This window comes from Somniosus microcephalus, chromosome 6 (assembly GCF_052327205.1).
Source record: "Somniosus microcephalus isolate GS21.2 chromosome 6, FLI_Smic_1.0, whole genome shotgun sequence".
Classification (NCBI taxonomy): domain Eukaryota; kingdom Metazoa; phylum Chordata; class Chondrichthyes; order Squaliformes; family Somniosidae; genus Somniosus; species Somniosus microcephalus.
Window position 1 is genome coordinate 275,964,114 of NC_140992.1, and position 27,545 is coordinate 275,991,658.

The following is a 27,545-nucleotide window of genomic DNA, read 5'->3' on the forward strand; positions in this document are numbered from 1 at the left end:
TTCCACATTCTCACCACTCTCTGGGTAAAGAAGTTTCTCCTGAATTCCCTGTTGGATTTATTCGTGACTATCTTATATTTATGGCCCCTAGTTTTGGACTCTCTCACAAGTGGAAACATTTTCTCTACGTCCACCCAATCAAACCCCCTTCATAATCTTAAAGACCTCTATCAGGTCGCCCCTCGGCCTTCACTTTTCTGGAGAAAAGATCCCCAGCCTGTTCAGTCTTTCCAGATAAGAATATCCTCTCAGTTCTGGTGTCATCCTTGTTAATCTTTTCTGCACTTTTGCCAGTGCCTCTATCTATATCCTTTTTATATAACATGGAGACCAGAACTGTGCACAGTACTCCGAGTGTGGTCTAACCAAGGTTCGATACAAGTTTAGCATAACTCTTTAAATAATACTGGAGGTCTTTGTGTACAAGAATAGCTTTTGTCCATTTTGTGCCTTTAAGAGTATCAACTAAATCTAGTCTGTCGTGCCAAATAACTCCCACAAACTCGAAGTTATTTTTAAAATATTATCTTCCAGGCAACTCTCCACGGAAGTAAACCGAAAACTCAAGACAATTAAAGCTATTAAGGCGCGAATCTCCTCACTGGTTCCAGTTTATATTTAAAGTAAAATTAAACAATATAAATTTCAACCACACGGTTTTCTCCCCACAACATCTTTTCCAGATGTTTCTGTGCTGATAATATGACAGCGAGTCTACAATACAGAAACAGGCCATTCGGCCCAACTGGTCTGTCCCGGTGTTTATGCTCCACACGAGCCTCCTCTCACCCTATCAGCATATCCTTTTATTCCTTTCTCCCTCATGTGTTTATCCAGCTTCCCCTTAAATGCATCTACACTATTTGACATGAATCTTGTCGTTCCTGTGGAAATGATACTGGGCGGCCTGCTGGTGGCGCTGTCCAGAGAGAGTATAAATACTCGGGCATGGGCCCAGCTTGCTCAGGACATTCTTTAACAGGAACTAGTGAAGGACACAACTAGATCCCCATGTTGTAAAACAGTTGATTAAAGCCTTGTTTAATACTCAGCCCAAGTGCCTGGTAGTTTTCTTATGTCACTATTCACCTCAACCACTCCCTGTGGTAGCGAGTTCCACATTAACAGTGAAGAAGTTTCTCCTCAATTCCCTGTTGGATTTATTATTGACTATCTTATATTTATGGTTTTTGGTATCCCGCACAAGTGGAAACATCTTCTCTACGTCTAACCTATCGAACCCTTTCATAATCTTAAAGACCTCTATCAGGTCACCCCTCAGCGTTCTCTAATCTAGAGAAAAGAGCCCCAGCCTGTTCAATCTTTCCTGATAGTTACACCCTCTCAGTTCTGGGATCATCTGATGTGCCTCAATGAATCCGAGACTCAACGTTAACGGAGCAAAGCAAGGCTTTTATTAACTCAGAAAGTAATACACAGTGGAGAAGTGTCTCTCATCCAGAGATCTGCTGTACTGCCTGTGAGACACGCTGGGGCCTGCTTAAGTAGGGGCCAGGTATGGGCGGAGCCCTACACACAATACAATACAGGTAAGGAAATGAAACTGAAACTAAACTCCCCTGCTTGTCACAGTCACCGGCACAATCAAACACAGAGAATACAGAGTGCCTGATGAATGGCATATTTCATCACATCATCCTTGTGAATCTTCTCTGCACCCTCTCCAGTGCCTCTGTATCATTTTTACAATATGGTAACCAGAACTGTGCACAGTACTCCAAGTGCGGTCTAACCAAGGTTCGACACAAGTTTAACATAACTTTTCTGCTTTTCAATTCTACCCCTCTGTAAGTGAGCCCCAGTGCCTGGTTTACCTTTCTGACGGCCTTATTAACCTGTGTCACTACTTGTGATGGTTTGTGTATCTGTAGCCCGAGGTCCCTTTGTTCCTCTACCCAATTTAGACTTATTATCCGAGCAGTATGTGGCCTCCTTAGTCTTCCTACCAAAATGCACCACCTCATCTTTACCTATATTGAAGTTAATTTGAAAATTAAATGCCCATTCTGTAAGTTTATGATGTCTGACAAAGATTTCAGATCACCAAGCACTTTTGGAGTTCAGGTGTTGCAGACTCAGAGTACTTTCATTTATATGGCGCCTTTCACAACCTCAGGACATCGCAAAAAGGGGTCGTTCCCTGCGCTAAGATGGGGCTGGCTGGGCTGCGACCGGCTTACGGCATCAATAAGACGTTGAGCTGGAGGAGGCCAGAGCAGATGGGCTGAGGCGCCTAGTCCGTCCTGCTCGTGCTCCTCTGGTAACTTCGTCTAGCCACCCCACTACTCCGCCATGATGACGGTGTCAGGGAGGCTCAAGTCCGCTCCCACTGAGTGGCTCCCGGCGCTGTCCCACGTCGCCCCGCCCACCATTCGCCGCGACCCCACCGAGCTCAGTGAGATGGAAAAAGTCATGAGCAACGTCGACCTTCCCATTCACCGAGACTCGAGAAACCCACCACGAAAGCGCTTAAATTGGCGCCGGCCATTCTGGGAAACAGCAGCCAACATTCACCCAGCTGGTATCGACCCGCTATCCAGATGGACGGAATCGTGGGACGCTCGCAACATAAAGAACCAACACCCCATCACTGACCCAACAGCAGAGGTCCCTGGCTCCGACCTCCCTCGCAGACCCTGGGCAGCGCTCAACCCAATCCGCATGGGGCACGGACGATGCGGCCTCCTGCTCCACCAGTGGAAGAGGAGGGACGACTCGAAGTGCAACTGTGGCCCTGAGTCCCAGACCGTGGAACACATCACATCAACCTGCCCACTGAGATCTGTTGCGGGAGGCACCTCATTTCTCCACTTGGCATCTCAGGAGGCCGTCCAATAGAGAGCCAAACTAGACATCCCATGATAAGCTTTTCCCATCATACGAAACAACAACCACCACCCCTCCCAGTTTGGGAAGCTCTGGTCCATCCCCGTCTCCTCAGCCCCACCCTTCTCACTCTTGAAGGTCGTAATCAGACCTCATGTTTTACAGGAATAAAATAATTCAGCAGCCGTGCAGTGAAGCACAATAAACAGTTAGTGCCTGGATTTACATTTGCAACTGATACCGAAACACAGAGACGCCAGAGCCAGGACCAGCCTCCCTGCCTTTCAGGTTAAACAGGAAGCTTTCACCTCAACCTCCTGGAGGACAATTAGTGTCAATGCCCTAAACTCCCAAACTGGACATTGAGGGGGGGGGGGCGAGAGGTTGAGTGGGGCGAGAGGTTGAGGGGGGCGAGAGGTTGAGGGGGGCGAGAGGTTGAGGGGGGCGAGAGGTTGAGGGGGGCGAGAGGTTGAGGGGGGCGAGAGGTTGAGGGGGGGGGCGAGAGGCTGAGGGGGGGGCGGGAGAGGCTGAGGGGGGGGCGGGAGAGGCTGAGGGGGGGCGGGAGAGGCTGAGGGGGGGCGGGAGAGGCTGAGGGGGGGCGGGAGAGGCTGAGGGGGGGCGGGAGAGGCTGAGGGGGGGCGGGAGAGGCTGAGGGGGGGCGGGAGAGGCTGAGGGGGGGCGGGAGAGGCTGAGGGGGGGCGGGAGAGGCTGAGGGGGGGCGGGAGAGGCTGAGGGGGGGCGGGAGAGGCTGAGGGGGGGCGGGAGAGGCTGAGGGGGGGCGGGAGAGGCTGAGGGGGGGCGGGAGAGGCTGAGGGGGGGCGGGAGAGGCTGAGGGGGGGCGGGAGAGGCTGAGGGGGGGCGGGAGAGGCTGAGGGGGGGCGGGAGAGGCTGAGGGGGGGGCGGGAGAGGCTGAGGGGGGGCGGGAGAGGCTGAGGGGGGGCGGGAGAGGCTGAGGGGGGGCGGGAGAGGCTGAGGGGGGGCGGGAGAGGCTGAGGGGGGGCGGGAGAGGCTGAGGGGGGGGCGGGAGAGGCTGAGGGGGGGCGGGAGAGGCTGAGGGGGGGCGGGAGAGGCTGAGGGGGGGCGGGAGAGGCTGAGGGGGGGCGGGAGAGGCTGAGGGGGGGCGGGAGAGGCTGAGGGGGGGCGGGAGAGGCTGAGGGGGGGCGGGAGAGGCTGAGGGGGGGCGGGAGAGGCTGAGGGGGGGCGGGAGAGGCTGAGGGGGGGCGGGAGAGGCTGAGGGGGGGCGGGAGAGGCTGAGGGGGGGCGGGAGAGGCTGAGGGGGGGCGGGAGAGGCTGAGGGGGGGCGGGAGAGGCTGAGGGGGGGCGGGAGAGGCTGAGGGGGGGCGGGAGAGGCTGAGGGGGGGCGGGAGAGGCTGAGGGGGGGCGGGAGAGGCTGAGGGGGGGCGGGAGAGGCTGAGGGGGGGCGGGAGAGGCTGAGGGGGGGCGGGAGAGGCTGAGGGGGGGCGGGAGAGGCTGAGGGGGGGCGGGAGAGGCTGAGGGGGGGCGGGAGAGGCTGAGGGGGGGCGGGAGAGGCTGAGGGGGGGCGGGAGAGGCTGAGGGGGGGCGGGAGAGGCTGAGGGGGCGGGAGAGGCTGAGGGGGCGGGAGAGGCTGAGGGGGCGGGAGAGGCTGAGGGGGCGGGAGAGGCTGAGGGGGCGGGAGAGGCTGAGGGGGAGGGAGAGGCTGAGGGGGAGGGAGAGGCTGAGGGGGAAAGAGAGGCTGAGGGGGAGGGAGAGGCTGAGGGGGAGGGAGAGGCTGAGGGGGAGGGAGAGGCTGAGGGGGAGGGAGAGGCTGAGGGGGAGGGAGAGGCTGAGGGGGAGGGAGAGGCTGAGGGGGAGGGAGAGGCTGAGGGGGAGGGAGAGGCTGAGGGGGAGGGAGAGGCTGAGGGGGAGGGAGAGGTTGGGGGGGAGGGAGAGGTTGAAGGGGGGGGGGTGGAGAGGTTGAGTGGGAATAGGTGCGGAGACCAGAAGCCTCTTCCACCTCCCCAGTGGACATCAGCTAACTCAACAGAGGCCAGGGATTGAGTCGAGGACCTTCCTGGCCTGTAGGAGTCAGTGGAGGAGCTCCATGATCTCACTGAATGGCGGAACAGGCGCGAGGGGCTGAACGGCCTGCTCCTGTTCCTATTTCTAGATTACGTGTTTTGGTGCTTTGGGAAGGTTTCCTCGCGTCCGACCCCAGACCGTCTCTGGGAGAAGTTTAGGCACAGCGGTTTCACCTGACGCGGAGTGTGGCATTTTCCAAATGAGTCCCTCACTCCAAACAGGAACTGGAACAGCAATGTACAGAAACATAGAAGATAGGAGCAGGAGTAGGCCATTCGGCCCCTTGAGCCTGCTCCGCCTTTTAATGCGATCATGGCTGATCATCCAAATTCAGTACCCTGTCCCTGCCTTCTCTCCATACCCCTTGATCCCTTTAGCCTTAAGAAATATATCCAACTCCTTCTTGAATATATTTAATGTATTGGCCTCTACTGCCTTCTGTGGTAGAGAATTCCACAGGTTCACCACTCTCTGGGTGAAGAAATTCCTCCTCATTTCTGTCCTAAATGGCTTACCCCTTATCCTTAGACTGTGACCCCTGGTTCTGGACTCCCCGACCATCGGGAACATCCTTCCTGCATCTAGTCTGTCCAGTCCTGTCAGAATTTTATAAGTTTCAATGAGATCCCCTCTCATTCTTCTAAACTCCAGCGAGTACAAGCCCAATCAACCCAATCTCTCCTCATACGTCATTCCTGCCATCCCAGGTATCAGCCTGGTGAATTTTCGCTGAACTCCTTCCATGGCAAGAACATTCTTCCTCAGATAAGGCGACCAAAACTGCACACAATACTCAAGATGTGGTCTCACCAAGGCCCTGTGTAACTGCAGCAAGACATCCTTATTCCTGTACTCAAACCCTCTCGCTACGAAGGCCAACATGCCATTTGCCTTCTTAACTGCCTGCTGCACCTGCATGCTTACCTTCAGCGACTGGTGCACAAGGACACCCAGGTCTCGTTGCACTTCCCCTTCTCCCAATCTATTGCCATTCAGATAATAATCTGCCTTCCTGTTTTTGCCACCAAAATGGATAACCTCACATTTATCCAGGTTATATTGCATCTGCCATGCTTTTGCCCAATCACCCAACCTGTCCAAATCATCCTGGAGTTTCTCGGCATCCTCCTCACAGCACACACGCCCACCCAGCTTTGTGTCGTCTGCAAACTTGGAGATATTACATCTAGTTCCCTCGTCTAGATCATTAGTATATATTGTGAATAGCTGGGGTCCTAGCACCGATCCCTGCGGTACCCCACTAGTCACTGCCTGCCACTCGGAAAAAGACCCGTGTATTCCAACTCTTTGCTTTCTGTCTGCCAACCAGTTCTCTATCCAAGTCAATACCTTGCCCCCAATCCCATGCGCCTTAACTTTACACGCTAATCTCTTATGCGGGACCTTATCGAAAGCCTTCTGAAAGTCCAAATACACCACATCCACTGGTTCTCCCTTATCTATTTTACTAGTTACATCCTCAAAAAATTCCAGTAGATTAGTCAAGCAAGATTTTCCTTTTGTAAATCCATGTTGACTTTGTCCGATCCTGTCACTGCTTTCCAAGTGCTCTGCTATTACATCTTTTATAATGGACTCTAGCATTTTCCCCACTACCAATGTCAGGCTTACTGGTCTGTAATTCCCCGTTTTTTCTCTACCACCTTTTTTGAATAGTGGGGTAACATTAGCTACCCTCCAATCCACGGGTACTGTTCCAGAGTCTATCGAGTTCTGGAAGATGATCAGCAAAGCATCAACTATTTCTAGGGCTACTTCCTTAAGTACCCTAGGATGTAGATTATCAGGCCCTGGGGATTTATCGGCCTTCAATCCCATCAATTTCCCTAACACCATTTCCCTACAAATACCATTCGGCCCCACTGGTCCGTGCCGGTGTTTATGCTCCACACGAGCCTCCTCCCACCCCTCTTCATCTCACCCCATCAGCATATCCTTCTATTCCTTTCTCCCTCATGTGTTTATCCAGCTTCCCCTTAAATGCATCTTATCTATTCACCTCAACCACTCCGTGGTAGTGAATTCCACATTCTCACCACTCTCTGAGTTAAGAAGTTTCTCCTGAATTCCTTATTGGATTTATTAGTGACGCTTATATTTATGACCCTTACTTCTGGATTCCCCCACAAGTGGAAACCTCTTCTCTCCGTCTACCTTATCAAACCCCTTCATGATTTTAAAGACCTCTATTAGTAATATTGTAATATGGAGACCAGAGCTGTGCACAGTACTCCAAGTGTGGTCTAACCAAGGTTCTATACAAGCTTAACATAATGTCTCTGCTTTTCAATTCTTTTCCTCTAGAAATGAACCCCAATGCTTTGTTTGCAATTTTTATGGTCTTGTTAACCTATGTTTAGTGATTTGTGAATCTGTACCATTAATCTCTCTGTTCCTCTACCCCATTTAGACTCTTATTATTCAAGCATTAAGTGACCTCCTTATTCTTCCTACTAAAATCTACCACCTCACACTTACCTATATTGAAATTCACCTGCCATTTTCACACCGGTTCTACAAGTTTATTAACGTCTTCTTGTATTTTGTCGCAATCCTCCTCTGTATTAACTACACCCCCCCCCCCACCCCCCGCCAATTTGGTGCCTTCTGCAAATTTGGAAATTGTACTTCCGATTCCCGAGTCCAGATCTGATTCCCGAGTCCAGATCGTATATGCAGATGGTGAAGAGCAGTGGTCCCAGCACCGAGCCCTGTGAAACAGCACTTCCCTCGCCAAGGATTACTGACTGAGGTGTACAAAATTATGAGGGGCATAGATAGGGTGGATAGAAAGGAACTTTTCCCCTTAGTAGAGGGGTCAATAATCAGGGGGCATAGTTTTAAGGTAAGGGGCAGGAGGTTTAGAGGGGATTTGAGGAAAAACTTTTTCACCCAGAGGGTGGTTGGAATCTGGAACTCACTGCCTGAAAGGGTGGTAGAGGCAGGAACCCTCACAACATTCAAGAAGCATTTAGATGAGCACTTGAAACGCCATAACATACAAGGCTACGGATCAAGTGCTGGAAAATGGGATTAGAATAGACAGGGCTTGATGGCCGGCGCGAACACGATGGGCCGAAGGGCCTCTTTCTGTGTTGTATAACTCTATGACTCTATGATACTTCCATCCTGGTTGAGGTCAGGACACCCCAGAGATTGAGGCTGGGACCTCCCCGATCTCGGCGTGGAGATCGCTGCTTCGAGCCATACACAGGCTGCTGAGTCTATCTTTGTCATGTGGTCTCGACCTCATTCTTTTTATATCTGGCTTGTGAACTAATCTCGTGTTTTTGCAAACTCTATTGGACCACAATCTGAGCTGCGATGTTGACATGACCAAATGGCTGGATTACTTGCGGCTGGGTTACTGCTGATCAATTCTAGGGCTGGGACTAACTATGGACGCTCAGCCTTGCTGTTTGTTGAGTTTACAGTCAGTTACCCACCTTCCTTCAGCCAGCTCACGGGTCACCTTTCAATCCAACATCCAATGTTCTGCAACGGCTAACTAATATCCATGGTGATAGGCATGATGGCTTGGGCCATTTTTATCCCTTTTTCAACGGATGCTGCAGGTTATAATTGTAGTGGACACAAGGCTAGCGTAGGTTGTGTGACCTGTGCAGCAAGAATGATACCAGAACCGAAAGAAGGTCGAGGGGTGACCTAACAGAAGTCTCTCAAATTATGAAGGGGTTCGTTAGAGTAGGTGCAGGGAAGATGTTTCCATTTGCGGGGAGTCCAAAACTAGAGGCCATCAATATAAGATAGTCACTAATAAATCCAATCGGGAATTCAGGAGAAACTTCTTTCCCCAAGAGAGTGGTGAGAATGTGGAGCTCGCTTCCACAGGGAGTGGTTGAGGTGAATAGTATAGATACATTTAAGGGGAAGCTGGATAAACACATGAGGGAGAAGGGAATAAAATGTTATGCTAATGGAGTGAGATGAAGATGGGGTGGGAGGAGGCTCGTGTGGATCATAAACACCGGCACGGACCAGGTGGACCGAATGGCCTGTTTCTGTGTTGTAAATTCTATGTCATTCGATGTAACTTGTTAAGTGACAAGTTACCGCGTGCGTCAGGTGTAGCCCGCTTATGAACAGCCTGCTGAGACTCTGTCCAGCTTCGCATGACAAGAATGGCCACTGACTGAGGCACCAGAGGGCAGAGGTAACCATGGAATTCTACCCCACCAGGGGGCAGCACCTTTAGCGGATGGAGAAGAGAGAGAACAGAGAGAGGGACAAGAAAATCGACTCTGTGATGGTAAATTGCGAGGAACCACACAGTCAATGAGGGAATATCGAACGGGCAGCACAAGGGTTAGATTCATAATCAGAGAATGACACAGCACAGGAGGAGGCCATTCGGCCCATCGTGCCTGTGCCGGCTCTTTGAAAGAGCTCTCCAATTAGTCCCACTTCCCCCCTGCACTTTCCCCACAGCCCCGCAAATCTTTCCCCTTCAAGTATTTCCTTTTGAAAGTTACCATTGAATCTGCTTCCACCGCCTTTTCAGGCAGCGCATTCCAGATCACAACAACTCGCTGCGGAAAAAAAAAATCTCCTCTCCCCTCTAGTTCTTTTGCCAATCACCTTAAACCTGTGTCGTCTGGTTATCGACCCTCCTGCCACTGGGAACAGTTTCTCCTTATTTACTCTATCTAAACCCGTCATATTTTTTAATACCTCTATTAAATCTCTCCTTAACCTACTCTGCTCTAAGGAGAACAACCCCAGCTTCTCCAGTCTCTCCACATCACTGAAGTCCCTCCTCTCTGGCACCATTCTAGTTGAGCGCATCTGCACTGTGGGTACATTGTGGGCGAGTTGCTGTCTTCAAGGGGTTGGGGGGTGGGGGGGAAACTAATCGTATCCCAAAATGGAGAAGGGAAATGGTGCATCTCTCAGGGACCATCAGTGTGGCATCTCACCTCAAGCCAGTACTGGAGTCACCCACTGACCTGTATGGCCGGTGGGAGAGGTGGGAGTAGATGCTGAATGAGGGACATCCAGGCCAATGAAGCACACACACCACCTCTCCCCACCCTGATTCCGTGTGTGTGGGGTGGGGGGGGAGTAACAGTCACACAGTCACCATCCTCTCTGCTCTACTCTACCCCAGTTCCCATCCTTCACGTGTTATCGGTAAGTTTTGACAGGCAATTCCTCTGTGAGGGGCATCACGCCACAGAAGGATCCCATCCTCTTCCAATGGCCACACACGGCACTCCTCCCAGCAGTTGGTGATTGGATAGCGGTGGGGAGCAGGAATCCTGACTGATTGTTTGTCTCCCTCCCTCACCCTCGCACGGTCAAGGGCCACGATCAAGTGGCAGAGAACTGTTTTACTGCGCAGATTGAGGAGGTGGAACAGAGCGCTCTTCAGACCGTGGTTAGAAACCACGAGGGGCTGGAAGAGAACCACGCCACAAAGACAGAGAGAGAGAGTAAGTGAGACAGACAGACAGACAGTAAAAGATAGAAACAGAGAGATAGAAGCAGACAGAGAGACAGAGAAAGATAGAAAGAGACAGAGAGGAGAGAGAGAGAGAGAGATGAGATAGACAGAGAGGAGGTATACAGAGAGAGAGAGAGAGAGAGAGAGAGAGACAGAGAGACAGAGAGAGAGACAGAGAGAGAGGGACAGAGAGAGAGAGACAGAGAGAGAGACAGAGAGAGAGACAGAGAGAGAGACAGAGAGAGAGACAGAGAGATGAGATAGATAGAGAGGAGGTATCCACAGACAGAGACAGACAAAGAGAGAGAGAGAGAGAGACAGAGACAGACAGAGACAGACAGTAAAAGATAGAAACAGAGAGATAGAAGCAGACAGAGACAGAGAAAGACAGAAAGAGACAGAGAGGAGAGAGACAGAGAGATGAGATAGACAGAGAGAGACAGAGACAGACAGAGAGAGACAGAGACAGAAACAGAAAGAGAGACAGAAAGACAGAGACAGAAAGACAGAGACAGAAAGACAGAGACAGAAAGACAGAGACAGAAAGACAGAGACAGAAAGACAGAGACAGAAAGACAGACAGAGTGAGACAGATAGACAGAGACAAAGACAGAGAGAGAGACACAGACAGAGACAGAAAGACAGACAGAGACAGAGAGAAACAGAGAGAGAGAGAGAGAGAGAAACAGAGAGAGAGACACAGACAGCCGGGCTTGCAATGCATGGCCATGGGTTTCTGTGCTGGGTGTTGAACTCAAAGTCCGCTGCCCAAGATGTACAGACAGGGAATCCAGCACAGTGTGACCGAATGCTCAAAACTCATGGCCAGACAGCAAAACCTGAGAAAACTTAAGCCTTGGGAGAGATTCAAAGCCAAACGCATCAACGCCAAGTGAACAGGCAGCTGTTCCAATGGCGAGTGCACAATGTACAAAGCCGTAGGAACCAGCCGAGGTCCAAACACAGGCCCAGGAATGGGGCGAGGAGAGAAACAGACGATTACAGAGCCCATACTAATCCAGATTGCCCCTTTCAGCCCATCACTTAAAGAATTCCATTCCAACCAAAATGATAGTCCACATATCAGCCCTGGAGTCACTGGTCTCTGACTAAACTTAAAGATAGAACTGTAAGGATTTCAGAAACAAGGACAAGACACTCAATTGTAAACGTTCCAACGTTTTGGTGTTGGGAAGGTCTGATTTTGGGTGGTCTTCACCAAGCAGGAGTGTCCTAATCTTCCTGTCCATTTCTTGCCTGTCTCTGTGTCCCCTCTCCACACCAACCTCCCCCCCACCCCAACCCGGCCCGTCTCCGAGTGCAGTGCGGCGAACTGCTGCATTGCCGAATGTGCCACCTTTGGAATGACATTTTTTTTTAATTCATGCACGGGATGTGGGCCTCGCTGGCAAGGCCAGCATTTATTGCCCATCTCTAGTTGCCCTCGAGAAGATGGTGGTGAGCCGTCTTCTTGAACCGCTGCAGTCCGTGTGCTGAAGGTTCCCCGAGCAGTTTGGTACAACTGAGTGTCTCGCTCGGCCATTTCAGAGGGGCAGTTCAGAGTCAACCACATTGCTGTGGGTCTGAAGTCACATATCGGCCAGACCGGGTAAGGACAGCAGATGGGTTTTTAATGACAATCTGGTAGTTTCAAGGTACTGATACTAAATTAACTGACTGTAAATTCTCCGGTTGCCGTGGTGGGATTTGAACTCACGGTCTCTGGATTATTAGTCTAGATCTCTGGATTACTCGCCCAGTAACATAACCACTATGCTACCGTACCCCGAGATGTTACTTTAGGATGAAATGACCCTCTCGAAGTTGAGCTGCTTTGACATCACCGCAATGTCGATGGCACTGCTCAATGATATAAACTTAATAGGTGCAGCAGGAGTGGAGGCCAGGATATATGGACCTGCTGCTGTCACCACGATGTACCTTCTTAAAATGGTGAGCTTTCCAGTGGGTCAATGTGTTTGTGACTTAATGTAACCTTGCCTCAGGATGCAAGTACGTGGGCTTGACAGGGTAGATGCCGAGGGGTTGTTTCCCCCTGGCTGGAGAGTCTAGAACTAGGGGGCATAGTCTCAGAATAAGGGGTCGGCCATTTAGGACCGAGATGAGGAGGAATTTCTTCACTCGGAGGGTGTTGAATCTTTGGAATTCTCTACCCCAAAGGCCTGTGGATTTTGAATCGTTGAGTATATTCGAGGCTGAGATCGATAGATTTTTGGACTCTAGGGGAATCAAGGGATATGGGGATCGGGCGGGAAAGTGGAGTTGAGGTTGATGATCAGCCATGATCTTATTAAATGGTGGAGCAGGCTCGAGGGACCAAATGGCCGACTCCTGCTCCTAATTCTTAGGACAAATTGAGAAGGCTGTTAAAAAGGTTTACGGGATCCTTGACTTTAGAAAAGCGAGGAAGTTATACTGAACCTTTATAAATCACTGGTTCGGCCTCAGCTGGAGTATTGGGTCCAAATCTGGGCACCGCACTTTAGGAAGGATGTCGAGCCTTGGAGAGGGTGCAGAGGAGATTTACGAAAATGATACCGGGGATGAGGGAATTCAGTTATGTGGAGAGGCTGGAGACGCTGGGATTGTTCTCCTTAGAGCAGAGGTGGTTATGGGGAGATTTAATAGAGGTGTTCAAAATCATGAAGGAGTTTTGATAGAGTAAACAAGGAGAAACTGTTTCGAGTGGCAGAGGGCTGATAATCAGAGGGCACAGATTTAAAATGCTTGTTAAACAAAGCCAGGGCCGGGGGGGGGGGGGGCGGGGGATGAGGAGATATTTTGTTTACACAGCGAGTTGTTGTGATCTGGAACGCGCTGCCTGAAAGGGCGGTGGAAGCAGATTCAATAGTAACTTTCAAAAGGGGAATTGGATAAATATTTGAAAAGAAAAAATTTGCAGGGCTCTGGAGAACGAGCAGGGGGAAGTGGGACTAATTGGAGAGCTCTTTCAAAGAGCCGTCCACAGGCACGATGGGCCGAATGGCCTCTTTCTGTCCTGTATCACTCTAGGATGGATTGAACCCACTCCGCACCTGCACCCAACTCACAATCCCCTGTTTAAAGTGAATAATTTTTTTTTGATATACAAGAGCAAATGAACCACTTCTACAGTCCCATTGCTCCACAGTTCCCTACATCTATTGAAAGAATGTAGTTCCAACCTCGGCATCAGCCTTCCGAGAGACCAGAGGATAGTTCGTGCAGGAAATAGAAAAATGGCATGCACGTGCAGTAGGGGGCGCTCTATTGGTGCTGGTCGAAGAAACATCATTGGAACAGTGTAGAGGGAGCTTTACTCTGTATCTAACCCGTGCTGTACCTGTCCTGGGAGTGTTTGATGGGACAGTGTAGAGGGAGCTTTACTCTGTATCTAACCTGTGCTGTACCTGCCCTGGGAGTGTTTGATGGGACAGTGTAGAGGAAGCTTTACTCTGTATCTAACCTGTGCTGTATCTGCCCTGGGAGTGTTTGATGGGACAGTGTCGAGGGAGCTTTACTCTATCTAACCCCGTGCTGTACCTGCCCTGGGAGTGTTTGATGGGACAGTGTAGAGGGAGCTTTACTCTGTATCTGCCCTGGGAGTGTTTCCCACGCTCCATCAAACCCAAAGCATTGTGGTTTCTGGTCAACTCACCGTCAGATTCCAGTTGACCTGCGGCACTTTAGTGTGAAGATTCAGGCTGAACATCAGGAGCAGAACTCCGGTGATCACGAACGCAGTACAGCTCACAAACTCAAAGAAGTACAGACCCCCGCACGGCAAACACTCCTTCACCGTCTCGATGCAGATGAAGGCTATTAGTGCCAAAACCTGAAAGAAAAGTACACTCTTTAAAATCACACGTGCGTTGTTCTCGGTCACAGCCCTGTTAGAGCATAAGAAATAGGAGCAGGAGACGGCCATATGGCCCCTCGAGCCTGCTCCGCCATTCAGTAAGATCATGGCTGATCTTCTACCTCATCTCCACTTTCCCACCCGATCCCTATATCCCTTGATGCTCCTATAGTCCAAAAATCTATCGATCTCAGCCTTGAATATACTTAACTCTGCGGTAGAGAATTCCAAAGATTCACAACCCTCTGAGTGAAGAAATTCCTCCTCATCTCAGTCCTAAATGGCCGACCCCTTATCCTGAGACTATACCCCCCTAGTTCTAGACTCACCAACCAGGGGAAACAATCTCTCAGCATCTACCCTGTCAATCCCCCTCAGCATCTTATACGTTTCAATGAGATCACCTCTCATTCTTCTAAACTCGAGAGACCCATTGTTCTCTGCTCGAGTCACACTACGACAGTCACTGCATCTCTCGACTGCCCTCCCTTGTTCCTCCTAAACTCCAACTGTAGCATCCAACTTCATCCTCTCTGCACCCTCCCTGTGTTGAAACCATTGACTGTTCACTTCATTCCTGTTTGCAGAGCGCTAAATGGCTGCTGCACCTCCCGACAATGTTTAAAGATCCATCCTCAGGATATGGGTGTTGTGGGCAAGGACATACATCTATTCCCCATCCCTTGCTGCTCCAAGAATTATGAGCTCAAGTCCTTTAGTGGGGCGACCAATTGAGCCAAGCCGACTGTTTGAAATACGTTAATCAGATCTCTGCTAATGTTGTCAATCTTCTTTACCCAGAGAGTGGTGAGAATGTGGAACTCGCTGCCACAGGAAGTGGTTGAGGCGAATAGTATCGATGCATTTAAGGGGAAGCTAGATAAACACGAGGGAGAAAGGAATAGAAGGATATGCTGCTAGGGTTAAAAGGCTTGCATTTCTATAGCGCCTTTCACGACCATCGGACGTCCCAAAGCGCTTTACAGCCAATGAAGTACTTTTTGAAGTGTAATCACTGTTGTGATGTGGGAAACGCAGCAACCAATTTGTGCACAACAAGCTCAACACAAACAGCAATGTGATAATGACAAGATCATCTGGTTTTTGTGGTGTTGATTAAGGGATAAATATTGGCCCCAGGACACCGGGGATAACTCACCTGCTCTTCTTCGACATAGTGCCGTGGGATCTTTTACGCCCACCCGAGAGAGCAGATGGGGCCTCAGTTTAACGTCCCATCTGAAAGACAGCACCTCCGACAGTGCAGCACTCTCTCAGATCTGCCCTGGAGTGTCAGCCTGGATTTTTGTGCTCAAGTCTCTGGGGTGGGGCTTGAAGCCACAACCTTCTGACTCTGAGGCGAGAGTGCTAACCACTGAGCCACAGGAGACTGATGCAGAGCATTAACACCGGCATAGATCAGTTGGGCCGAATGGCCTGTTTCTGTGCTGTACATTCTATGTAGTTTGAAGGTGGTGGTAGAACTTCCACTTGAACTGCTGCAGTCCGGGTGGCAAAGCTGCTCCGACTGCGCTACGATGCTTAGGAACACAGGAATTGCGAGACGGAGAAAGACCATGGTCCATCTAAGTCTTCTTCTACCATCCTGGTAGTCGCACGATCCAACGACAGTGGAGTTGTTGACTAATCACAGCGATCAATCTCTATCAATGAGTCTACAACAGACCCAGACACGAGGCGGGGAAAACCCCCAGTGGTGGAGAGCTTTGGGAACCATAGGTCCAGAGTCACCTCGTCCTCCCGAGCCACGCTACACCCACCACACGTCACAGACTCTTGTACTGTATCCCAAAAGAGTTATTTTCTGAAAGAAATCTATCTACAACCGAGTGGCTTTCTAGGCAAGTTCAGAAGGGTCTGTACCAGTCAACCAGGTTGGTGAGGGCCTGGAGTCACGTTTACTAGTTTCAGCCGTGGCTCTGTTGGGAGCGCTCTCGCCTCTGAGTCACAAGGTTCGAGTCCCACTCCAGAGACTTGAGCACAAAATTCCAGGCTGACACTCCCAGTGCAGTGCTGAGGGAGCGCCACACTGTCAGAGGGGCAGTACTGAGGGAGTGCCACACTGTCGGAGGGGCAGTACTGAGGGAGCGCCACACTGTCGGAGGGGCAGTACTGAGGGAGCGCCACACTGTCGGAGGGGCAGTACTGAGGGAGCGCCGCACTGTCGGAGGGTCAGTACTGAGGGAGCGCCGCACTGTCGGAGGGGCAGCACTGAGGGAGCGCCGCACTGTCGGAGGGGCAGTACTGAGGGAGCGCCGCACTGTCGGAGGGGCAGTACTGAGGGAGCGCTGCACTGTCGGAGGGGCAGTACTGAAGGCGTGCCGCACTGTCAGAGGGGCAGTACTGAGGGAGCGCCGCACTGTCGGAGGGGCAGTACTGAGAGAGTGCTGCACTGTCGGAGGGGCAGTAGTGAGGGAGTGCCGCACTGTCGGAGGGGCAGTACTGAGAGAGCGCTGCACTGTCGGAGGGGCAGTACTGAGGGAGCGCTGCACTGTCAGAGGGGCAGTACTGAGGGAGCGCCGCACTGTCGGAGGGGCAGTACTGAGGGAGCGCCGCACTGTCAGAGGGACAGTACTGAGGGAGCGCCGCACTGTCGGAGGGGCAGTACTGAGGGAGTGCCGCACTGTCAGAGACGCCATCGTTCGAATGAAACGTGAAACCGAGGCCTCGTCTGCCCTCTCAGGTGAACATAAAGGATCCCACGGCCACTATTTCTAAGAGCAGAGGGAGTTCTCCCCGGAGCCCTGGGGCCAATATCTATCCCTCAATCGACATCACTAAAAACAGATGATCTGGTCATTTATTTCATTGCTGTTTGTGGGATCTTGCTGTGTGCCGATTGGCTGCCGCATTTCCTACATTACAACACTGACTACACTTGAAAAGTACTTCATTGGCTGTAAAGCGCTTTGGGACGTCCTGAGGTGGTGAAAGGCGCTGGAGAAACGCGAGTCTATTTTAGGCTAGACTGAGTAAGGACGACAGATTTCCTTCCTTAAAGGACATGTTTTTTTTTTAAATGACAGTTTCACGGTGACTTGTTCCTGATAATAGTCACTTCACTTAATTAATTGTGTGCGAGGGCCCGCTGGGCTGTTTCTAGGAGACAAAACGAGGAGATTAATGAATGGAAGTCGCCCTGTGCAAAGCGAGGTGATAACAGGCTTGGAGCAAACCATATCGTTCAATACCCGTCCTTCATGTGTCACACTGGTGGCTGCTGCCAAACAGAGAACGGAGGGAGGGGCTCGTGAGAATACAGATCAAAGCTTAAATGTTGATTAAGCCCACGGATTCTGGGCTGGAATTAACCCACTTTAATTCTCCGCCCCACTCCCACTCTGACCTCACTGTCCTCGGCCTCTTGCACTGTTCCACGGAAGCTCAGCGTAAGCTCGAGGAACAGCACCTCATCTTTCGATTAGGCACTTTACAGCCTTCCGGGCTCAACATCGAGTTCAACAACTTCAGATCATAAATTGTCCCCTGTATTTCTTTATATATTTTTTATCTCTTGTTACCTCACATGGTAGCTGTTAATGTTGCTGCCATCATCATTCACACCTCATCTAGACCCATCATTTGTTTCTTAACTTGTCCCATTACCTCTCCTTTTGCCTTGCACTGTCCTCCCTGTTGTCAGTCAATCTCTCCTGCCTTCCACCCCATCACAGACCTTCCCTTTGTTCTTTCCTCCCCTCCTCCCGGCCCCTGCTTAAAAATCTCTCTTCCCCAACCTTTTCCAGTTCTGACGAAGGGTTCGATCTGAAATGTTGACTCTCTTTCTCCTCTCCTCGATGCTGCCTGACCTGCTGAGTGTCTCCAGCATTTTCTGTTGTTATTTCAGATTTCCAGCATCCGCAGTATTTTGCTATTACCTTAAATCCGTGTCCTGTTGAACAGGTTGGGCCTATACTCATTGGAGTTTAGAAGAATGAGAGGTGATCTTATTGAAACGTATAAGATTCTGAGGGGGCTTGACAGGATAGATGCAGAGAGGATGTTTCCCCTCGAGGGGGTATCTAGAACTAGGGGGCATAGTTTCAGGATAAGGGGTCGCCCATTTAAAACGGAGATGAGGAGGAATTTCTTCTCTCAGAGGGTCGTGAATCTTTGGAATTCCCTGCCCCGGAGAGCTGTGGAGGCGGAGTCATTGAATATATTTAAAGGTGGAGATAGACAGATATTTGAATGATTAGGGAGTCGAGGGTTATGGGGAGCGGGCAGGGAAGTGGAGTTGAGGTCGATGATCAGCCATGAACTTATTGAATGGCGAAGCAGGCTCGAGGGTCCGAATGACCGACTCCTGCTCCTATTTCTTATGTCCTCTGGTTCTCGACCCTTCCGCCAACGGGAATAGTTTAGACCCCTCATGATTTTGAACACCTCTATCAAATCTCCTCTCAACCTTCTCTGCTCGAAGGAGAACAACCCCAGCTTCTCCAGTCTATCCACGTAACTGAAGTCCCTCATCACTGGAATCATTCTCGTAAATCTTTTCTGCACCCTCTCCAAGGCCTTCACATCCTTCCTAAAGTGCGGTGCCCAGAATTGGACACAATACTCCAGTTGAGGCCGAACCAGTGTTCTATAAAAGGTTCATCATAACTTCCTTGCTTTTGTATTCTATGCCTCTATTTATGAAGCCCAACAATTTGTGCAGATAAACCCCCAGTGATGTCAGGAAGCACTTCTTCACACAAAGGGTGCTGGAAACCTGGAACTCTCTCCCCCAAAATGCTGCAGAGGCTGGGGGGGCGGGGGGGGGGTAGGGGTGTCAACTGACAATTTCAAAACTGAGATTGATAGATTTTTGTTAAGTAAGGGTATTAAGGTTTACGGAACCAAGGTGGGTAGATGGGAGTTAAGATGATCTGACTGAATGGTGGAACAGGCTGGAGGGGCTCCACCCTGTAAAGCCCTGGCCTCGTTGCGTCTGGTTGGAAGAGTACGGTTGTTAGGACCCCGAGAGGAGTTTGGAGCCTGAATCTGTATGAACTGGCAGCAAACCATTCCACAGAAGCACCAAGCGGAGTTTATTTCTCAACAACAAAAGCCTTGATCCTCTCAGGGGTCCGAACGTTCCACAAGGTTTGCACATGGTGCCAGCTGGAACCCAACGAGACTTTTCCATTTCACATCTGAGAATGTGAAACCTGTGAATACTTGCGGAAAAATAAAACCAACTGGCTTGGGCTCAGCAGCAGTCTCGTTCTTCACCCCTTCCCTCCAATTATCCCCCCTCTTCTCCCAAAGTGGTCATTCCCTGGCTGGGACACGGTACCATTCAACCCCCAATTAACAAAAAGAACACACAGCGTCCGATCAAACCTCTCAAAATTCTGCACGCACAGCGAGTTACTTTAAAATACAATTGGAAAAGGCAGCATTCCCTTCACAGCAAGATTCCACAATGAGACAAATGGGCAATTAATCTGTTCTTGGTGGCGTTGACTGAGGAAGGAATGTTGGCCCAGGACACCGGGAGAAACTCCCTCCCTCCTTGACTTTTCTTCCAAGAGTGCCACGGAACCCGTAACAGCAACCTGACCCGCTGAAAAGGGGCAGACGGGGACACTCGGTTTAACGTCTCATCCCGAAGGGCCTCCGACAGTGCAGCGCTCCCTCAGTACTGCCCCTCCGACAGTGCAGCACTCCCTCAGTACTGCCCCTCCGACAGTGCAGCACTCCCTCAGTACTGCCCCTCCGACAGTGCAGCGCTCCCTCAATACTGCCCCTCCGACAGTGCAGCACTCCCTCAGTACTGCCCCTCCGACAGTGCAGCGCTCCCTCAGTACTGCCCCTCCGACAGTGCAGCACTCCCTCAATACTGCCCCTCCGACAGTGCAGCTCTCCCTCAATACTGCCCCTCCGACAGTGCAGCTCTCCCTCAGTACTGCCCCTCCGACAGTGCAGCACTCCCTCAGTACTGCCCCTCCGACAGTGCAGCGCTGCCTCAGTACTGCCCCTCCGACAGTGCAGCACTCCCTCAGTACTGCCCCTCCGACAGTGCAGCGCTCCCTCAATACTGCCCCTCCGACAGTGCAGCTCTCCCTCAATACTGCCCCTCCGACAGTGCAGCTCTCCCTCAATACTGCCCCTCCGACAGTGCAGCTCTCCCTCAATACTGCCCCTCCGACAGTGCAGCTCTCCCTCAATACTGCCCCTCCGACAGTGCAGCTCTCCCTCAGTACTGACCCTCCGACAGTGCAGCGCTCCCTCAGTACTGCCCCTCCGACAGTGCGGCGCTCACTCAGTACTGCCCCTCCGACACTGCAGCGCTCCCTCAGTACTGTCCCTCCGACAGTGCAGCGCTCCCTCAGTACTGCCCCTCCGACAGTGCAGCGCTCCCTCAGTACTGCCCCTCCGACAGTGCAGCGCTCCCTCAGCACTGCCCCTCCGACAGTGCAGCATTCCCTCAGTACTGCCCCTCCGACAGTGCGGCGCTCCCTCAGTACTGCCCCTCCAACAGTGCAGCGCTCCGCCTCAGTACTGTCCCTCCAACAGTGCAGCGCTCCCTCAGTACTGATCCTCCGACAGTGCGGCGCTCCCTCAGTACTGCCCCTCCGACAGTGCAGCGCTCCCTCAGTACTGATCCTCCGACAGTGCAGCGCTCCCTCAGTACTGCCCCTCCGACAGTGCAGCGCTCCCTCAGTATAGTGCTCCCTCAGTACTGCCCCTCCGACAGTGCAGCGCTCCCTCAGTACTGCCCCTCCGACAGTGCAGTGCTCCCTCAGTACTGCCCCTCCGACAGTGTGGCACTCCCTCAGTACTGCATCGGGAGTGTCAGCCTAGATTTTGTGCTTAAATCTCTGGAGTTGAGGGAAAAGAAACAGAAAAAAAAATTGCACCATACTCACTGCCATTGCTCTCCTCTCCTCCCTGCACCCAAATCCCTCATCTCATTAAACATTCACTCCCTCCACCACCGGCGTACCGTGGCTGCAGTGTGTACCATCTACAAGATACACTGCAGCAACTCGCCAAGGCTTCTTCGGTAGTACCTCCCAAACCCGAGACCTCTTCCACCTAGAAGGACAAGGGCAGCAGGCGCATGGGAACACCACCGCCTCCAAGTTCCTCTCCGAGTCACACACCATCCTGACTTGGAAATATATCGGCCGTTCCTTCATCATCGCTGGGACAAAATCCTGGAACTCCCTTCACCACACGGACTGCAGCGGTTCAAGGCGGCGGCTCACCACCACCTTCTCAAGGGGCAATTAGGGATGGGCAATAAAGGCTGGCCTTGCCAGCGACTCCCACATCCCGTGAATGAATAAAAAAGAATCCAGGCTGACACTCCAGTGCAGTGCTGAGGGAGTGCTGCACTGTCGGAGGTGCCGTCTTTCAGATGAGACGTTAAACTGAGGCCCCCCTCTGCTCTCTCAGGTGAACGCCCACGATCCCGCGGCACTATTCGAAGAGGAGCAAGGGAGTTCTCCCCGGTGTTCTGGGGCCAATATTTATCCCTCAATCAACATCACTAAAACAGGTTCTCTGGTCATTATCACATTGCTGTTTGTGGGAGCTTGCTGTGCACAAATTGACTGCCACGTTTCCTCCATTACAACAGTGACTCCACTTCAAAAAGTACTTCATTGGCTGTAAAGCGCTTTGGGACGTCCTGAGGTCGTGAAAGGCGCTACAGAAATGCAAGTTCTTTTTTTTCCCCAATTTAGGAGGTTTTCTGGGGGTTCGTGTCTTTAACCAGTTTCAGACATCAGATATCTCCTGCACATTTCCATTATTAAAATACCTGATGCCCACAGACCATCTGCCTAGCCGAGCGTGAGTCAGGTAATGTAAATTCCCACCAAGGACGTTGGAGAATTTGAATTGTTTTTTTTTTTTTTAATTTGCATATACCACCCTGGCATCAGTAAAAATGACCAGGAAGCTGTCGGAATGGCTAAAACATAGAAACATAGAAGATAGGAGCAGGAGTAGGCCATTCGGCCCCTCGAGCCTGCTCCACCATTCAATGAGATCATGGCTGATCATCCAAATTCAGTACCCTGTCCCTGCCTTCTCCCCATATCCCTTGATCCCTTTAGCCTTAAGAAATATATCAAACTCCTTCTTGAATATATTTAATGAATTGGCCTCTACCGCCTTGTGTGGTAGAGAATTCCACAGGTTCACCACTCTCTGGGTGAAGAAATTCCTCCTCATCTCAGTCCTAAATGGCTTACCCCTTATCCTTAGACTGTGACCCCTGGTTCTGGATTCCCCCACCATCGGGAACATCCTTCCTGCATCTAGTCTGGCTAGTCGTGTTAGAATTTTATAACTTTCAAAAAGTCCCAACTGGTTCAGGAATGTCCCTTCAGGGAAGGGATCCCGCCGCCCTTACCCGGTCTGGGCCTACATGCGACTCCAGTCCCACACCCACGTGGTTGACTCTTAACTGCCCTCTGAAGCAGCCTGGCGAGACACTCGGTTTTATCAAACCGCTAGGAAAACTCACCACCACCTTCTCGAGGGCAACTGAGGGATGGGCAATAAATAGCGGCCTTCCCAGCGACACCCACACCCCGAGAATCATTATTTTTTAAATTGCACCAAGCAAACCGTTCCGGACATGACTTTGAATAAAGGCACCTTGGCTGGATTATTAACCCTTCCTAATGCCACTTAACACTCACCCTACAAAGCAGCGTTACATACATACGACTAAAATGAATGCTGCAACACTCGGACTCGGTTGAATGAACCATGAACTCAAAGACAGAAATGGGGTCTCCCTCCAACGGGAGCGATGGCTCGAACCCACGACCTTCTGACCCCCAGGCGAGTGTGCTACCCACTGAGCCGAGGCTGACACTTCAACAGCAACAACCTGCATTTATACAGCGCCTTTAACGTAGTAAAACGTCCCAGGGCGCTTCACAGGAGCGATTATCGGACAAAATTTGACACCGAGACAGATAAAGGAAATATTAGAAATAACAGAAAATGCTGGAAAAACTCAGCAGGCCAGGCAACATCCGTGGAGAGAGAAATAGAGTCAACGTTTCAGGTCGAAACCCTTCGTCAGGACTGAAAAAACACAGGAAATGAAACAAATTAAAAGGCCAGTTTGGGGGCTGGGAGAGAACAAAAGAGAAGTGAAGAGACATTAAGAGGTATTCAAAACCAGACGAGACGGTGATAGGACTAGTGGAGACAAAAGACGGCTCTAGATTAGGTGTGAAATGCGCTGGCAGAATGGGAGACAGCTGCCATGTGGGAGAGAGAAAGGGGAAAGGGCCAAATCAAAGGTGTGGATAAAAAATAAGTAAAAATGTAATGGGGGCCGAGGTTATGCTCTGAAATTGTTGAACTCGATATTGAGTCCAGAAGGCTGTAAAGTGCCTAATCGGAAGATGAGGTGCTGTTCCTCAAGCTTACACTGAGAACATAAGAACATAAGAACTAGCAGCAGGAGTCGGCCATACGGCCCCTCGGGCCTGCTCCGCCATTCAATAGGATCATGGCTGATCTGAATCTAGACTCACGTCCACTTCCCTGCCCTCTCCCCGTAACCCCTAATTCCCTTATCTGCTAGGAAAATGTCTATCTCCGTTTAAAATTTATTTAATGTTGCAGCTTCCACAGCTCTCTGGGGTAGCAAATTCCATAGATTTACTACCCTCTGAGTGAAGAAGTTTCTCCTCATCTCAGTTTTGAAAGGGCAGCCCCTTATTCTAAGATTATGCCCTGGAACAATGCAAGAGGCCGAGTACGGTGAGGTCTGAGTGGGAATGGGACGGTGAATTAAAATGACAGGCGACCGGAAGCTCGGGGTCAAGGGCAGGTGACCAAAAGCTTGGCCAAAGAGGTCGGTTTTAAGGAGCGTCTTAAAGGAGGAGAGAGAGGTGGAGAGGTTTAGGGAAAAAGAAAAGAAAGACTTGTATTTCTACAGCATCTTTCACGACCTCAGGACGTCTCAAAGCGCTTTACAGCCAATGAAGTACTTTTGAAACGTAGTCACTGTTGTAATGTAGGAGCGAATTCCACAGCTCGGGGCCCAGGCAGCTGAAGGCACGGCCGCCAATGGTGGAGCGATTAAAATTGGGGGATGCGCAAGAGGCCGGAATTGGAGGAGCGCAGAGATCTCGGGAGGGTTGTGGGGCTGGAGGAGGTTACAGAGATAGGGAGGGGGAGAGGCCACGGGGGGGGGAGTGGGATTTGAAAACAAGGATGAGAATTTTAAACTCCAGGTGTTGCTAAACACCTGAAGAAGTTTATAATCTGAAGTGCACAGTGAGCAGCCAGATACAAGGGCCAATGTACACATCAGGTCCCTTGCGCCAACCTTGCTGTGTCCAGAGGGATTTTCAGGCCAGCACCCGAGAAGGTGACACCTTTTACTGTGCACCCCCCCAACATTCACCCTTCCTCTCCTGACGGTGCTTATTCATGTGGGGCTACAGTTGCCTCATTGTACCCGTCTAACCGGCCAGTATTTGTGTGTGAGATGATACGAGGCTGAAGTAATGGCTCTCTGTGTGATTAAAAGAAAAAAAAAATGAAGGACTTGGATTTCTATAGCGCCTATCACCACCTCAGGACGTCCCAAAGCACTTTACAGCCAATGAAGTACTCTTGAAGTATAGTCACTGTCGTAATGTGGGAAATGGGCACACTAAGATCCCGTCAAAAATGGATTTTGTGATGAGGATGAGATCATTTGTTTTGGTGATGTTAGTTGAGGGATAAGTATTGGCCCAGGACACCTGGGGAGAACTTCCCTGCTCTTGCATAGTGCCATGGGAATAGCAAACATGTTTCCCTTCAGGGGTGAAGTGGACACTGTGTGAACAAATGGCTGCTCAGAAAGTCATTGACGCGCACACACACATAATCCCCTTCTAATACAATAGGAGGAATGCCAGCCATGTTTTCAAACCCATCCATGGCCTCGCCCCTCCCTATCTCTGTAACCTCCTCCAGCCCCCACAACCCCCCCGAGATCTCTGCGCTCCTCTAATTCTGGCCTCTTGTGCATCCTCTGATTTTCATCGCTCCACCATTTTGGTGGCCGTGCCTTCAGCTGCCTGGGACCTAAGCTCTGGAATTCTCTCCCTAAACCTCTCCGCCCCTCTCCTCCTTTAAGACACTCCTTAAAACCGACCTCTTTGACCCAGCTTTTGGTCAGCTGTCCCAATATCATCTTATGTGGCTCGGTGTCAAACTTTGTTTGATAATCGCTCCTGTGACGCACCCTGGGACGTTTTACTATGTTAAAGGCGCTGCTGTTGTTGTTGCCGCCGCCAGTTTTCCAGCAGAAATCTCGTCTGAGGCAACAGCCAGCCGCACACAACAAATTAGAGTCACACAGCGGAGGAACGTATTCAGTGTTAAATCGGTGGAAACACCTGCTACCAGTGCTGTGTGAGAGACACACACATTAACCAGGCCAAAGCACATTGAGACTAAAAGGAGATGTGAAATAAATAAAACAGGAAACGGCAGGTCTGAAGAGAGAGAGAGAGAAAGGGCAGGTTCATGTTTCAGGTGTAGGAACCCTGCGAGAGAACTGAATCGAAAGGTTGTCCTGCCTGCTCTCTGCGCGGACACCCAGGGAACCCGCTGCGAGTTTCCAGACTTCTCCAGGGGTTTGTCTCAGGGGGCGTCTCAAAATCGCAGTCCCAAATCGAAGAGGTAAAATGCTGAGCACTCCCCACTGGTGGCGTGCCATGCTTACACACTGAACAAATGGTGGATGTCTCAGGTCGGGTATCGGAGTCACTGATTTAGCAAGTGCTCTCTCTCTCTCTGACAGACTCCATCTCCTGCCTTCGCTCCATATCCCTCGATACCCTTACCCAACAAAAGTCTATCGATCTCAGGCCTGAAACTTTTAATTGTCCCCTAGCATCCACAGCTTTTTGGGGAAGAGATTGCAGATTTCACCTACCTTTACGTGTGGGAGTGATTTCCCTCCTGAACGGCCTGGCTCTAATTTTAAGGTTCTGCCCCCTTGTTCTGGGCTCCCCTCACCCCCACCAGAGGAAATAGTTTCTCTCTATCTAACCTATCAAATCCATTTATCACCTTGATCAGATCACCCACCTCAACCTTCTAAACTCAAGGGAATACAAACCAGGTTTATAAAACCTGTCCTCTAAAGTAACCCTTTAAGCCTCGGATATAATTCTAGTGAATCTTAGCTCCTTCCAACAACAGTAAATCCTTCCTGAGGTGCGGTCCCCAAAACTGATCGCAGTACTCCAGATGGTAACTAACGGGCGCAGCTCTCCCAGAATCCAAGCAACATAGAACACAGCCTCAATGGTGACACACAAGGGGAGGGGGCTCGGAGACCCACTCCCCGAGGGGCCCTCGGCAGACACAAAAGAAAGAAAGATTCGCATTTATATAGCGCCTTTCACGACCTCAGGATGTCCCAAAGCACTTTACAGCTAATGAAGTACTTTTTGAAGTGTAGTCACTGTTGTAATGTAGGAAACACGGCAGCCAATTTGCACACAGCAAGCTCCCACAAACAGATGACCAGATCATCTGTTTCAGTGATGTTGATTGAGGGATAAATATTGGCCCCAGGGAGAATTCCCCTGCTCTTAAGAACAGAACAGAACAGAAGAAATAGAAGCAGGAATCAGCCATTTGGCCCCTCGAGCCTGCTCCACCATTCAATAAGATCATGGCTGATCTTCTACCTCAATTCCATTTTCCTGCCCGATCCCCATATCCCTCGATTCCCTTAATATCCAAAAATCTATCGATCGCTGTCTTGAAAATACCCAACGACTGAGCCTCCACAGCCCTCTGGGGTAGAGAATTCCAAAGATTCACCACCCTCTGAGTGAAGAAATTTCTCCTCATCTCAGTCCTAAATGGTCAACCCCTTATTCTGAGACTGTGACCTCTGGTTCTAGACTCCCCAGCCAGGGGAAACATCCTCCCTGCATCTACCCTGTCAAGCCCTGTAAGAATTTTGTATGTTTCAATGAGATCACCTCTCATTCTTCTAAACTCTAGAGAATATAGGCCTAGTCTACTCAATCTCTCCTCATAGGACAATCCCCCCATCCCAGGAATCAGTCTGGTGAGCCTTCGTTGCACTCCCTCTATGGCAAGTATATCCTTCCTTAGGTAAGGAGACCAAAACTGTACACAATACTCCAGGTGTGGTCTCACCAGGGCCCTATATAATTGCAGTAAGACGTCTTTACTCTTATACTCAAATCCTCTTGTAATAAAGGCCAACATACCATTTGCTTTCCTAATTGCTTGCTGTACCTGCATGTTAACTTTCAGTGATTCGTGTACAAGGACACCCAG

General features: G+C 50.8%; 1 protein-coding gene across 1 annotated transcript in view; it reads right to left on the minus strand.

Moving 5' to 3' along the window:
• Positions 1-27,545, minus strand: part of cmtm4 (CKLF-like MARVEL transmembrane domain containing 4) — a 106,129-nt gene that overhangs the window by 10,786 nt on the left and 67,798 nt on the right. The window contains exon 2 of the mRNA XM_085991860.1: positions 14,031-14,207. Coding sequence (XP_085847986.1) covers positions 14,031-14,207 — 177 coding nt within the window. The remainder of the gene's footprint in view (positions 1-14,030; positions 14,208-27,545) is intronic.